This window comes from Vulpes lagopus, chromosome 5 (assembly GCF_018345385.1).
Source record: "Vulpes lagopus strain Blue_001 chromosome 5, ASM1834538v1, whole genome shotgun sequence".
NCBI lineage: Eukaryota > Metazoa > Chordata > Mammalia > Carnivora > Canidae > Vulpes > Vulpes lagopus.
The window spans coordinates 21,205,811-21,220,099 of record NC_054828.1 but is presented as its reverse complement, the minus strand read 5'-3'; the positions used below and the strand labels follow the sequence as shown (position 1 = coordinate 21,220,099).

At 41.1% G+C, this 14,289-nt stretch overlaps 1 protein-coding gene across 3 annotated transcripts in view; it reads right to left on the bottom strand.

Annotated features, from left to right (window-relative positions):
• Positions 1–14,289, bottom strand: part of UXS1 (UDP-glucuronate decarboxylase 1) — a 93,666-nt gene that overhangs the window by 43,035 nt on the left and 36,342 nt on the right. For all 3 annotated transcript variants that reach the window (XM_041756758.1, XM_041756759.1, XM_041756760.1), the window contains exon 6: positions 3,884–4,064. In XM_041756758.1, the coding sequence (XP_041612692.1) occupies positions 3,884–4,064 (181 nt within the window). The remainder of the gene's footprint in view (positions 1–3,883; positions 4,065–14,289) is intronic.

Sequence of the window (14,289 nt, the reverse complement as noted above, 5' to 3'; positions counted from 1 at the left end):
CCACGCTCAAGTGCATCCAACAGTTAATTTCCCACAACAGTTAAATCGCTTTAAAATTTTTTATAAATATAAATATAAAATTGTATAAATATAAAATTAAAAATTTTATAAATTTTTAGAAATTAAAATTTTTTTGTTAAATCGCTTTTAAATTTTTTTTTAAATGCCTCTGCTTCTGAGGCATAATGGTTACACTTTGAAAATAACAAGAGGAAATCTGTGAAGGAAAAGTAACGAAGCTCCACCATGACACTGCCAAATTAAGTGACACCATTGTTACCCCATTAGAATCCAAACAACTTGCCAGCCCCAGAAAAACCAACCCAAACAAGTTCCATAAAATGCTTTTCAGAGCTGAAGAACATTCCTGCTATGGTATAAACATCACATCAAATGGAATTTCTTTTACTAGGAAAAAGGTACTCAAAAGCAGAGTTATGAGAACACTAGGTGTACATACTTTGTAATACACTCTACCGCACATAGGAGAATAATTTTATCCCATCAATGGGACACATTAACTTGTTCATCACTGCTCAAAGACTGGCTACTCAGAGACATTACCCTAAATGGCAATCCCACCTAGGACGAGCACTGGCTGTAAAATTCAATCAGAGGAAAAGCTGCAGTGTAAGTGAAATGAACTATGGCAAGCAATGCAAACTCAAGGTGATGACAGGTCACACAAGGGTGCCCTGAATTATGTCATCCTCCATGTGACAATGCAACACCGAGGGGAAGGGAGCAAATCAAGCTAAGTTCATCTGGTTAAATTCATGCTGTGTCTGGCTTGGTGGGGGAAGGATTACTGCCCGTGAAATGCACAACTGTACCCACACATGGGATCCAATGATGGGTGCTCTTTTACCCATATGGGGTGCAGACTCAGGTGGGCCTGTGGGGGCAGAAAGAGTGAGGAGATGGGGAGGTGGTGGGGGGACTGACTCTGTGCTAAGGTTGGAGAAAGTGGAAAACAGGCTTTAGACTATGAAGGTGGAGAAATGTTCTATGTGCTCCTGCACGGGTGCCTCTCCCACAGCAAAGAGCAAGGAGTATGAACCTTTTCTTGTGCGAGTCTACTTGGTGCATTCATGGTTGTCCTCTACACGGAGTCTACTGCCTGAAGCAGGAGAAATGGTCTCAAATAGTTCTGGTGTCAAGGCTCTGAGGCAAAGCGGATAATTTACTTACCAACATACTATGTTTACTAAGTTTCAGCTTCTTGGTAGTACTTAAATTATGTGATCAATAGTTTCATTTCACAAATGTTTACTGCCATGTGCGGAAACAGAGCAATAATAACAGAAGCTACTATTTGGGGGAACACTTACTAGGGGCCAGCCCCTATGCTAAGCCCTGCAGTTTTCTCCTGATGCCCTAACAAACTTAGAAGCTAAAAAAATGCCCATTTATAATCTACTGCATCTGCAGGTCAGAAGCCACACAGTGTGGCTCAGCTGGTTCTCATCTCTGCCCTCACAGGCTGAGATCAGGTGTCAGCAGGGCTGCATGCATTCCTGCCATCAGGGGGTGTCAAGCTGTTGACAAAATTCAGTTCCATGAGGCTGCAGCACTGAGGTCCCCCTCTTCGTGCTGGCTGTGGGCTGCTGGCACGCTCTGGCTCCAGGCCACCTTCAAAGCCAATAGCCGTGGGTCGAGTCCTCCTCATACCCCGAATCCCCCCAACCTCCCTCGTGCCTATCTCTCGGTGGCATCCCTCCTACCAAATCTCTCCAACTAGCTCCTCCACCTTCGCCACCACTGCTTTGCAATACCGGCATGATCACGTGGGCCCACCCACACAATCCCAGGTAATCTCAGTATCTTAGAGCCAGCTGATTCATGACCTTAATTGCGTGAGGGAGGACTTTCACTGCAGCATGCTATCGCCCACACTTTGCAATTCCGCCTGTAAGCGCCTCATCACGTGCATTACCTCAATTAACCCTCACAGCAAACCCACAATCAAGTCCAGGGTGAAGGGGAGCTAATTTATCTACTACCTAGGCTCACTTCACTAACTACAGCCTAACCCTAAAATATTTCCCTGATAAATTAAATAATCACATGTTTAAAAAAAAAAACAACAACAACAACAAAATCACACAAAGAACACCGTGACTAAATATTTCTCTATTCTTGGAGAATAAAATTTACAGCATAAAAGAACTTACAGCATAAAAGAAATAGAACAGCACAGAGGGAAAATAAACAGATGAGACTGTAATTATAAAATTTCAATTAAATAAAAGCCAGATTCGGGGGGAGGGGGAGGCAGGTACTAAATATATACTAAATGATTAATATCCCTATTATGAAGAACTATGAAAAGCAAAATTTTTTGAAAAGGTAAAAGAAAGTATTTAGGTTTCTTTTATGAAACTTAACATGTTAGAAATTCTAACTTTTTGTTAGTCACCAAAGAACCATGTGTTTTCGATCAAGTTAGCAATTATTTTGTTAGTAGTTTTTGAAGATAATGCTCAGTGCTATTTAGGAGTTAGTGAAACAGACAACACCAAACAATGAAGACATTATCAGCATTTGGCCAAATTCATATTCAAACTCTTCATTAAGGAAATAAAACTCAGACGAAGATACTTGTAATAAAACACTGGAGAACTTTCAAGGATAGGAGTAAATGAAACATAGTATACCCACAGTAAGCCTGCTCAGTAATTACAGGGACTCTCCAAGATACCTGCTATTGACAAGGGAACATACGCAGGACTGGTTAACACCTGAAGGCAGAAGGCCACACTACCCACACAGGAGGAGGGGCGGGTGATGATCCCAGCCTGAAACCCCAGGCTGAGTTCTGGCCTGACCACTTCACAGCCGCAGGGCTTTGGGCAGACCACGACCCAATTTCAGTTTTCCATTATACATTCAAGAGAGGATGATACCATTTACCTCTCAGGGCAGGGTTCTGGTCAGATTTAAATGAGAACGAATGTGAAGTCTGGTGACCTCAAGGCCCTTAGAAGCCTGCTAACCAAGCACCTCAGACAATCTCAATTAAAGTCCACCAGAGGCCCCCATATTCAGCTCCTGTGGCTGTTGTAGCTAAAGTGCCACATATCAGGCAAACTAAAACACCAGAAATTTCTTTTCCCACAGTTGTAGAAAACAGGGGCTGCTGGCAAGGCCACACTTCCCCCGAATGCTTTAGAGGAGAATCCCTCCTTGGCCTTTAGGTAGTCCTCAGCTTGGGGCTATGTGGCCTCAATCTCTGCCTCGGTCTCCAAGAGACCTGCTCTTCTCACCATGCATCGGTGTCCTCTCCATTCCGTCTCTTACAAAGACACTTGCCATTGGAAATCCAGATTGATCTCATCTTGAGATATGAACTTCATTACACCAGCAAAGACCTTTTCCCCATATAAGATCACATTCACAGGTTCCAGGGATTAAGGCATCGATATATTCTTTGGGGGACCACCATCCAACTCACATAGCCCCCAACCCCCAACTCCTTTAGAATAACAAAGTTACTGAGGCTTTAAACTCTTAGATGTGGAATTTCACTATTAATCAGCATTCCATACCAGCTAGCACCCTGCAGGGAGCTAGAAGTACTTTCACATGAGTGGGATGGGCAACTGATGTGTGATGCAGTGAGGAGGATTACACAAGCCCTTCTTGAACAGACAACACTCAAAGCCAGGAGTGCTCAAAACAGTGAAGTCAAATACCCACACTGCTGTAATCGTTATCTTATCACAGAAACTAGGATAGTGCCTTGTACACAGTAAGACCATTTCAGGAAGGAGGCACAGCTCAAACTCACTGTGGCCAGGTCAGAAGGTTCAGCTGGGGGCCAGCTGCTCTGGGGAGCCCACCCACCAGGCTCAATGTGCTGTTAATGTGCACTTTCGCTCACCTTCGATGTAGAGTGGCTCCACCACGTCGTGGTTTATCAGCTCGAAGTTCTCATGGCCGATCCAGTGCTCCACGTTCCTCTTCCTGCCGGTGAAGAAGTTGTCCACCACAGTCACTTCGTGGCCATCCATCATGAGCTTGTCGGTGAGATGGGAACCCACGAACCCTGCTCCTCCGGTTATCTGCACCAGGACACAGTGCCCAATGTCCCCAGAGAAAGCACAAGAGGACACAGTGACAACCAACTTCAAGGGGATATGCCTTTGGTGCAGCCTCAACTTAAAACTTGGTAGGAGAGCAAGGAAGAAGACACTGTTTACAGGCAGCATCTTCACTTTTCCTCCAGAACAAGTCATTATACTACTGTCAACTTATAGGCAGCCTAAAAACTTAAGCTACCACCCAGTCGACAGTACAGAAAGTTACAAGTTTCCAAATGTCTCCTCTTACAGAGAATTTTATATTAAAAGGTTCTTGTTTTATAATGGAGAGGACACTGAACATCAGTTGTATAACTCTACCACTACTCCTGGAGAGTTTCAGAATGACTCTCTTTTAAAAAATGATTAGCAACGTGCAGAGATTCAGTGAACTACCAAATAATGTAAGTGCTTTTTAAACTGGACACAAAAAACCCTCATAAAACAAAACAAACAAACAAAAAAAACCCGATCTTTCCAACTGTTTACAAGAACAAATGAATAAGCAACAGATACTTTTGCAGACCAAAGCCCTAAATGATTAGGTTCTACCGTTGGGTCAGTGTCTGAGTGGGAGTGCAAACGCTGCATGAGGTGCGCCAACAGGCCCAACAGGGACAAGATGCAGTTGTGGGGGCCAGGGGGCCAGCAATACTGTGCTTCCAAGACCTGAGCCACAACAAATGGAAAGAGGCAACCACGATGGAAAAACATCATTTAAACTAATAGAAAGACTTTATTCAAATTACGTGGTATAAGTGAAGGGGGCCAGATAAAGCATACTGCGTTTTGGGGAGGAAGAAGTAAAAAGAAGAAACTCAGAAAGCAGACAAGGCCGTGAAACTACCCTCTCTGCCCTGTTCTGTTCTCTGCTCCACCTTCTCTGCCATCAAAACTTGCACTCATCTCACCCTCCTCCTCCAAACTGAAAGAATTCACAGTAGGGAAAAAAAAAAATCCGCCAATTCTTTTACCAAAAAAAAGCACATAAACCCTTAGGACTATGGGTCTTAAAACATTTAGTTTGCCACCAGGTGCTCTGTTCAGATAAAATCTGATACCTAATTACAGTGTTTACCAGGGGTGTAAGCTAAGCCACCTCTGGTTGAAGGAGGTAGATCTGGGGGACGGGGTGGGGTCCTGCCAGCCATAGAGGAATGCCACCAACACCAACCAGACATTTACATATGCTCTAACGAAAATACAAACACAGCTGAGCTTTGAACAACACAGGTGTGAACTGCACGGCTCCACTTTTATGCAGATTTTTGTTCAATAAACACAGGATGGTACGGTGATTGTATTTTCTCTTATGATGTTCTTAATAACATTTTCTTTTCTCCAGTTTAAGAACAAAATACATAATACACATAACATGCAGAGTATGTGTTGTTCAACTGTTCACATCATGGTGAGGCTGCCAGTCAACAGCAGGCAAAAGGAGTCAAAAGCTACACGTGGATTCTCGACAGCACGCGGCAAGGTGGGGGGGGGGGGGCAGATGGTCAGTGTCTCTCACCCCTGAGTTATTCAAGGGTCAACTGTATAATGGTTGAGAATGTGGATGGTTGAAAAGTCCTGATGCTCATCAGCTTTCAATCAGGTGCATTCCTTCTTTATGGAGAGCACCATTTCTTAAATCTGCTCTATTTTGGAGACAGGAAACTGACACACAGAGGAAGAGAGGTTCTGACCAAGATCCCCAGATCCCTAGGGATCCCTGGGTGGCGCAGCGGTTTGGCGCCTGCCTTTGGCCCAGGGCGCAATCCTGGAGACCTGGGATCGAATCCCATGTCGGGCTCCTGGTGCATGGAGCCTGCTTCTCCCTCTGCCTGTGTCTCTGCCCCTCTCTCTCTCTCTGTGACTATCATAAATAAAAATTTAAAAAAAAAAAAAAAAGATCCCCAGATCCCCAGTAATGACAGAATATGGTCAGAGTCTTCAGAATCTCAGTCTTTTTTTTTTTTTTTAAAGATTTTATTTATTTATCCACAAGACACACACACAGAGATGCAGAGACACAGGCAGAGGGAGAAGCAGGCTCCATGCAGGGAGCCCGATGTGGGACTTGATCCCAGGACTCCAGGATCATGTCCTGAGCTGAAGGCAGATGCTCAACCGCTGAGCCACCTGGGTGCCCCCAGAATTTCATGGTCTTCCTACTACCTGTAGATGTGCCTGGTTCATGCTTTATCCTCAGCATGCCTACATCTCCCCTGTACACCTGAACAATGATTTGAAAACAGAATTTTCAGGAAAAATAACTGAATTCCAAATGTAGTGCTTAACTTGAGGGATGAAAATCCACTTTATTGTGCCTTCATTTCATTGCATTTTCCCAAGCCTTCCACAGTTCATAAATTAGAAAAATTACATCTCTTTTCAAAGAAATTTAACCTTCTTTAATGTAACTCTGTATCTATATGCAAATGTTACTTAAACTAAGATGTTCTGTCGCACGCTAACTTTATCTCCACACCTAAAATAACCGAGTGACAGCTCAGAGCTACCAGAAATGCAGAGCACTAAATTATATGTGATTGCCTCCAACATTTTACTAGTTTTAGTGGTGACATAAAATTGCTGGAAGCATCTCAGCCTTGCTTAAAATGCATCTGAACCGTTTTTCTTGAGTAAGTCCTTTCTATCAAAAATACTTAAAGATTTATGTAACACAGCTGGGTGGCTCTCCAAGGTCTCTCCCTAATCAATCTCAGCCCATTAGGAAAGCACTTCAAACAGAAACAAACCTGGCAGGATCTCATCTCTTACAAGCTTCCTCAGGAATATGAATTGCCAAGCCCAGGCATACCCTTTGAATAACAAGAGCTAACACCCCAAAAAGACAGTAGGAACAAAGGACAGGACACCTCTTATAGTGGAACTGAAAAGGCTGCACAGGGCTTCGCATGGCTCTGCAGCCATGAGCTCATCTCAACTGCTTGTACTTCCTGCTCTTGTGGGAGCTCACAGGCAGCCAACCTGGTCCAGTTCAAGGACAGCATTCAAACTCATGCTGCTCAGGAAGTCAGCAAGAAGAATGCCTTTCTGAACAAACCTCTCCTTTGTGCTAAGGCTTCAACAATCACTGAAAAGGCTTTGGGTTTCAGGAACGACATGGCACCAGATGACTCTGAAATGTGGCTTAAGACGGCAGATGAGTAAAGAACACACAGTCCATTTATTGTGGTTATGTGAAAAGGGAAATAAATTCACTAATACTCAGCAACAACGGGAAGATCATCCCATGTGGATACAATGATAACCCTTGCAAGATGTGCAGGACTCATACATGAGTGCAGGGCATCAGATATTCTGATCATTCTGACATGTGGCAGCAGAAAGATTAGAAAAATTAACTCTTCTCTGCTGCTGAAGACATGGATATATATCTCAGTTCATGCTTAAGTACCTATGCATTTTTGATATGGTAGAAATAACCCCAAAAGACAGGGGTATATGTAGAACAGAAGTCAGAGTCTGCTCAGGGTAAGATTTATGTACACCATCTAAAAAGGCAAGAGGTCTTCCACAACTCAGAAGAAAAAAGGAGATTCTGTGGTGTATAAAGTTTAATAGTGATTCAAGAGTATTACTTTGGTGTTTGGGATACATAGTCCTACAGCCTAGAGAATGGGCAAAAGAACAAAAAACCTTGTGTACCAACTATTATATATATATCAAGATCACAGATAAAACACATCTTATAGAATGGCAACATCAGGTGCTCCACAGACCCATCCCCCAGCAAAAAACAACCATAACTGGTGAGAATTAATTAAAAAACCTAACTGTTTAAAGTCTCTGCAAATTGTCCTAAGGGTATACAGCAAATGAAGAAACATTTATTAAGAAAATCTGAAATTCAAAAAAAAAAAAAAAAAGAAAAAGAAAATCTAAAATTCAGTAAGAACAAAGAGAATCAGTGACACCTGAGCCATGGCCCACACCCACATTTCCACCCCTCACCCTCATAGTTCAGAGTGGGTGGGTATTAGATGTGGCCAAAACAATGGCGCTCCCAGTCAAAAGATAATGGTATCTCACCAGAAAGAGCAGGTCATCCACATTCCTCATTCCCTCCAGTTGTGAGCTGCCCAGACTAAATTCCTGAGATGTTAGCCAAGTGGTTAAGAGACATCTTCCTCCTCCAGTTCCCACACACAGGGCAGAAGCTCTATTCCAGACATGGCAGGCTGTGATTGAGTAATGGGATTCTGGTCACCTTTGCCCCAGTGAACTCATAGAGTGGACTCCATGCCCAGAGAGGCAAGGCAAGAGGACCTGGGGTACTGTTCCTGCTAGGTCCCTGCTTGTAAGCAGGAATGTCGATCCCTTTTCCAGCTCCATAGTAGTGGCTCAGAGATTTTCTGTAGGGACAGAGGCAGTCAATACAAACACAGAGCTCCAAAGCTCTCCCCAGAGGGACAGGCTTAATTTGAAAGAAAAAGTAAGAAAGTTCAAGCATAAAGATTATCTCAAAAACTGGGCAGCCCTGGTGGCTCAGCGGTTTAGTGCAGCCTTCGGCCCAGGGCATGATCCTAGAGACCCAAGCTCGAGTCCCACATCAGGCTCCCTGCATGGAGCCTGCTTCTCCTTCTGCCTGTGCCTCTGCCCCTCTCTCTCTGTGTCTCTCATGATTAAATAAATAAAATCTTTTTAAAAAAATATCTCGAAAATAATGGAGATTTAAGTGGTAATTAACAGAAAGGAGCCCAGCAGTTCTATAACAACAAGTTTAACCACAGGCCAGCTGATTTAGTAGAGAGAACCAGAAGAAACACCTAAAAGAGCCCTCTTCAGATCAGAACAAACCTCAAAGACTGGTCTAAAAATCTACCACTGCAAAGGGGCCAGAATTTAACTAGATCAGACTGAGGAACAATTTATAATGCAAAATACTGTTTAAAGCACAGTTGGCTCAACTAGCAATTACTAGAGCCTAACAGTGTGATACCACACAAGGCAGACAGCTTAACAGAGAAATCAGGCTAAGAGATGGTCAACAAGAGCCCTTCTAGAACCACAGCCATCCCAGAGTGACTGTGTCCGTCCCCAAGGCTGCAGCCTCTGAGCAACGACCGTCAGAGTCCCACACTCCAAGTGAACAGACATCACTGAAAGAAATCAGCCAAGTCAGTAAACAAACAAGTAAACAAGAAAAAATAAAACAAGGCTTGGAGAAAGGGGAGAACAGTATCCAGAGCTGCTACAATATACTCCCCAAAATATTGAGTTCGCTACAAAAGATTCTGAGACATGCAAAGAAATAGGAACGCACGTGATCTGGACACAGAGAAAAACAGCCAGGCAACAGAAACTGCCTGTGTGAGGGCCCAGCTGTCACATTTAACAGAGTCTTCAAGTCCGCCAGCATAAATAAGTTCACAAGAGTGGGAGGAAACCATGCTTGAAGAAGTAAATAGAGACTAAAAAGAGAAAAATTATAAAATAGAAACATGGGAATTTGGGAGTTGACAAGTATAGAAAAACTCACTACAGCGAGGCAACAACCGATTGGATCTGGCAGAAGCAAGCGCACAAACCTGAAGATAAATCGAGACTGCTTACGCAGCCTGAAGAACAGAGAGAAGAAAGAAAGGAAAGTGCATAGCACTCAGAGCAGTATGAGACAGCAATAAACACACCAACAGGCTTGTCATGGGAGCACCTGAAGAGACGAGCAGGAAAATAGTCAAAGAAATAATGGCTGAAAAGTCCCCCAAACTCATAAAACACATGAACCTACATTTTCAAGAAGCTTGACAAACTCCATCCAAGCAGGAGAAATGCAAACACAAACAGATGCTTGTAGCCACATCATACTGAAAATGCTGAAAATCAGAGACGAAGATAAAGTTTTGGAAGCAGCAGAAATACTGCCCTACAGAAAATACATCCTTCTTAGAATCTCGGAACATGACCTTATCTGGAAATAGGGTCATTAGTTAAGATGTCATCAGTTGAGATGTCATTAGTTGAAATATGATCATTCTGGAGTAGGGTAAACCCTAAATCCAGTATGAGACACACGGGAGAACACCATGTGATGATGGCGGCAAAGACTGGATGGAAGTGTCTACAAGACAAGGAATCAAGCACTAGTGGCAACACAAGAAGCTAAGAGAAAGGCATGAAACAGATTTCGTGCTAGAAACTTCAGAGAGAGCACCGCCTTACCAATGCCCTGATGTCAGAATTCTAGCTTCCAGTAGGGGGAGATTTTCAGTTTCTGTTGTTTTAAGCTACTGAGCTTGTGTTTACATGATAGCAGCCCCAGAAAGTAGACAGGAAACAAAGAAAAATACTCAGGTACAAGGGACCCCAACATGACTAACAGCCTACTCTCTGTCACAAAATGTGGAAGAAGCAGTAGGGTAACACATTCAAAGTGCAGAAAGGAAACTGCCAGCCAAGAATTTTATATTCAACCCAAACTTCTCAAACTGAAAAGCAAAAATAGAGAAACAAAAAATAAAAGTATTCATTGCCAGCAGCTCTGCCATAAAAGAAATACTAAAGGATCTTCTTCAGGCTGAAAGTAAATGATCCCAGGCAGCATTTCCCACCCAGGAAACAAAAGGGGAGGAACAAATAAAGTAATTAGGTAATTTAAAAGGCAATATAGTGGCACTTTCTCCTTTCTACTCTTAATCAATTTAAAGACCAAATTGTACAGCACAATAATGTGAAAGTACTTAAAGCCAAAGAACTATATACTTAACATGATACAATGATAAATTGTGTTGTGTATATTTTACCACTACCACCGCAAAACAATTGTATAAAATAGTATGTATACTACTGTATTATTTGTCCTGCAAAATATAGAAATATATGTGACAACAACAGCATGAAGAGGATAGGTGGGAGCAAAGTTGTACTGCTGTAAAACAATGACACCAAAAGTTTACTCAAACCCACAGGATTAAATGAAGGAAACTAGACAGGGTAATGAAAAAGATGATGTAACAAATTCTGTAAATACATCTTTACTCTCTTTTATTCACTCAGCTTATTTAAAAGACATAAAGTATAAAATAATTATAACAATGTATTATGGATTTATAACTTGGACTAAAATAATACATAAAACTTACAGAAATAATGTCACAAGAAGGGGTGGGTAATAGAACTATGTAGGAGTGGCATTTCTTTTTTTTTTTTTTTTTTTTTAATTATTTTATTTATTTATGATAGGCACACAGTGAGAGAGAGAGAGAGGCAGAGACACAGCCAGAGGGAGAAGCAGGCTCCATGGACCGGGAGCCTGACGTGGGATTCGATCCCGAGTCTCCAGGATCGTGCCCTGGGCCAAAGGCAGGCGCCAAACCGCTGCGCCACCCAGGGATCCCAAGGAGTGGCATTTCTATATCTCACTGGAACTCAGTATAAAGCTGAAGTAGAGTGTAAGTTAAAACATAGATGGTAAGCACTAGAATACTTAGTAACAAAATGAATTTTTAAAATACAGTAAAAAAATAAAGGAATTGAAATATCACATAAGAAAAAAATTACTTAATGCATAAGAAATGAAAAATGGAAGAATGGAGAACAAAAAAGATATGAGGCATATGGGAAACACAAAATATAGTGGCAGTTATAAATCCAAATATGTCAGTAATAACATTAAATGTGAATGAATTAAGCCAACCACTCAAAAGTCAGTGACTGTCAAATGGGAGAAAAACAAAACAAAACAAGGTCCAACTATATAAAGTCTTAAGGGAATACACTGAAGACTGGAAGATACAATGTGTTGAATGTAAAAAAGTATAACATCTAGCATAGAAACAGTAAGAAAGCTGGAATGGCTATGATGACATCAGACAAAATAAATGTTACAACAAAAAAATCTTAGTAGATAAAGAGGGGGCATTTTATAATGATAAAAGGGTCAATCCAATCCAATCCATACCAGTAGATATAACAGGTATAAATATTTATGCACCTAACAACAGAGAATCAAAATATACAAAGCCAAAGTTGAAAGAATTAAAGGAAGAAATAGAAGATCTCAGCAACAGTTGGAGGCAGCAACACCTCTCTCAATAACGTAAGGAACTAAACAGCAGATTAGCAAGGAAACAGAGGACTTGAAAAACACTGTAATCCAGCTAGACCTAACAGACATATATAGAACACTCAACAACAGCACAACACACAGTCCTTTTCAGAGTACATTGAGGGGTGCCTGCCTGGCTCAGTTAGTGGAGCATGAGACTCCTGAACTCAGGGTTGTGAGTTCAAGCTCCACACTGGGTATAAAGATTGCTTAAAAATAAAATCTTAAAAAGAAAAAGAGTACATGAAATATCCTCTAGGACAGACCATATCCTAGGCCATATAATAAGCCTCAATAATTTAAAAGGAATTGAAGCATACAAAGTACAATCTCTGACTACAATGGAATGAAATTAGATCTCAGTAACAAAGAAATTTGAGAAATTCACTAGTACACAGAAATGAACCAGCACACTCCCAGATGACTAAAGGATCAAACAGTGAGTTAAAAAAAAAATAGAAAATCCTTTGAAATGGGTGACAATGAAGAAACAGCACACCAAAACTTAGAGTAGGCAGCCAAAGCAATGAAATTTCTAAAAAGATACAAAATACCAAAATAACTCAAGAACAGAAAATCTGAATAGATCTCTAAAAAGAGATTGAATTAGCAATGTTAAAAAAAAAAATCAACAACAAAAAAAAAGCTTAAGCCCAAATAACTACTGTGGTGCATTCCACCAAACACCTCAATAAGAATTAATACCAAATCTTCACAATTCATCTCAAAAAACAGAAGAGGAAGAAACACTTTCCCACTTATCCCATGAGGTCAGTATTACCCTGATACCAAAACCAGCAAAAGAGATCATAGGAAAGGAAAATTATAGAGATGCCTGGGTGGCTCAGCGGTTGAGCATCTGCCTTTGGCTCAGGTCTTGATTCCAGAGTCCTGGGATCGAGGCCCTCATTGGGCTCCCGGTGCATGGAGCCTGCTTCTCCCTCTGCCTGTGTCTCTGCCTCTCTCGCTCTCTCTGTGTGACTATCATAAATAAATAAAAATTTAAAAAATAAACAAATATATTAAAAAAAGATTTTATAAATAAAATATTTTTCAAAAAAGATTTTATTTATTCATGAGAGACACACGGAAAGAGAGAAAGAGAGAAGCAGGGCACAGGCAGAGGGAGAAGGAGGCTCCATGTTGGGAATGTGACGCAGGACTCCAACCCGGGTCTCCAGGATCATGCCCTGGGCGGAAGGCAGTGCTAAACTACTAAGCCACCCAGGCTACCTGAATAAATAAAATCTTTAAAAAAATAAACAAATAAAAAATAAAAAGGAAAATTATAGACCAAAATCTCCCATAAATACAAACATAAGAATTCTCAACAAAATGCTAGCAAATCAAATCCACCAGTATATAAAAAAAGGATTATACATTAACCAATAGAAATTTATCCCAGGTATGCAAGATCGGTTTTAAAAACTGAACAAAGCAGGGGTAGAAGAGAATCAACCTGTTTAAAAAGGCATCTATGACAAGCCCTCAGCTAACATCCTATTTCACCATGAAAGACTAACAGCTTTTTCCTAAGATGAGGAACAAGACAACAATGTCTGCTCTTCCCACTCTAGTCAACACTGTAGGAGGTTCCAGCCAGGACCATTAGGCAAGGAAACAAAGTATCCAAATTGTTAAGGTAGAAGTCAACCACCTATAATTGCAGACAACATGATCTTGTACAGCATATAAAAAATCCTCAGGAATCTATTTGAAACTATTAGAACCCAATGATTTCAGCAAAGTTGCAGGATATAAGAAAATATGAAAATCTATTATATTTCTAGTTACTCGCAATACAAAATATAAAAATGAAACTAAAAAAAATTCCATTTATGCTAACATCAAGAAGGATAAAACGCTATAAAATAAGTCCAATGTAAGTATAAAACTTATACTCTGAAAACTACAAAAAAGATGTTAAAAAAAATTAATGAAGACTAAATAAATAGAAAGATACCCCCTGTTCAAGGATCGGAAGACAATACTGTTAAGGTGACACCACCACCCAAATTCATCCACAGATTCAATGTGATCTGTTATCAAACCCTCAGGTGGCTTCTGTAAAGAAACTTGATGAGTTAATCTTAAAATTCACCAGGAACTGCAAGGAATCCAGAAGAGTCAAGAACTGTCTTG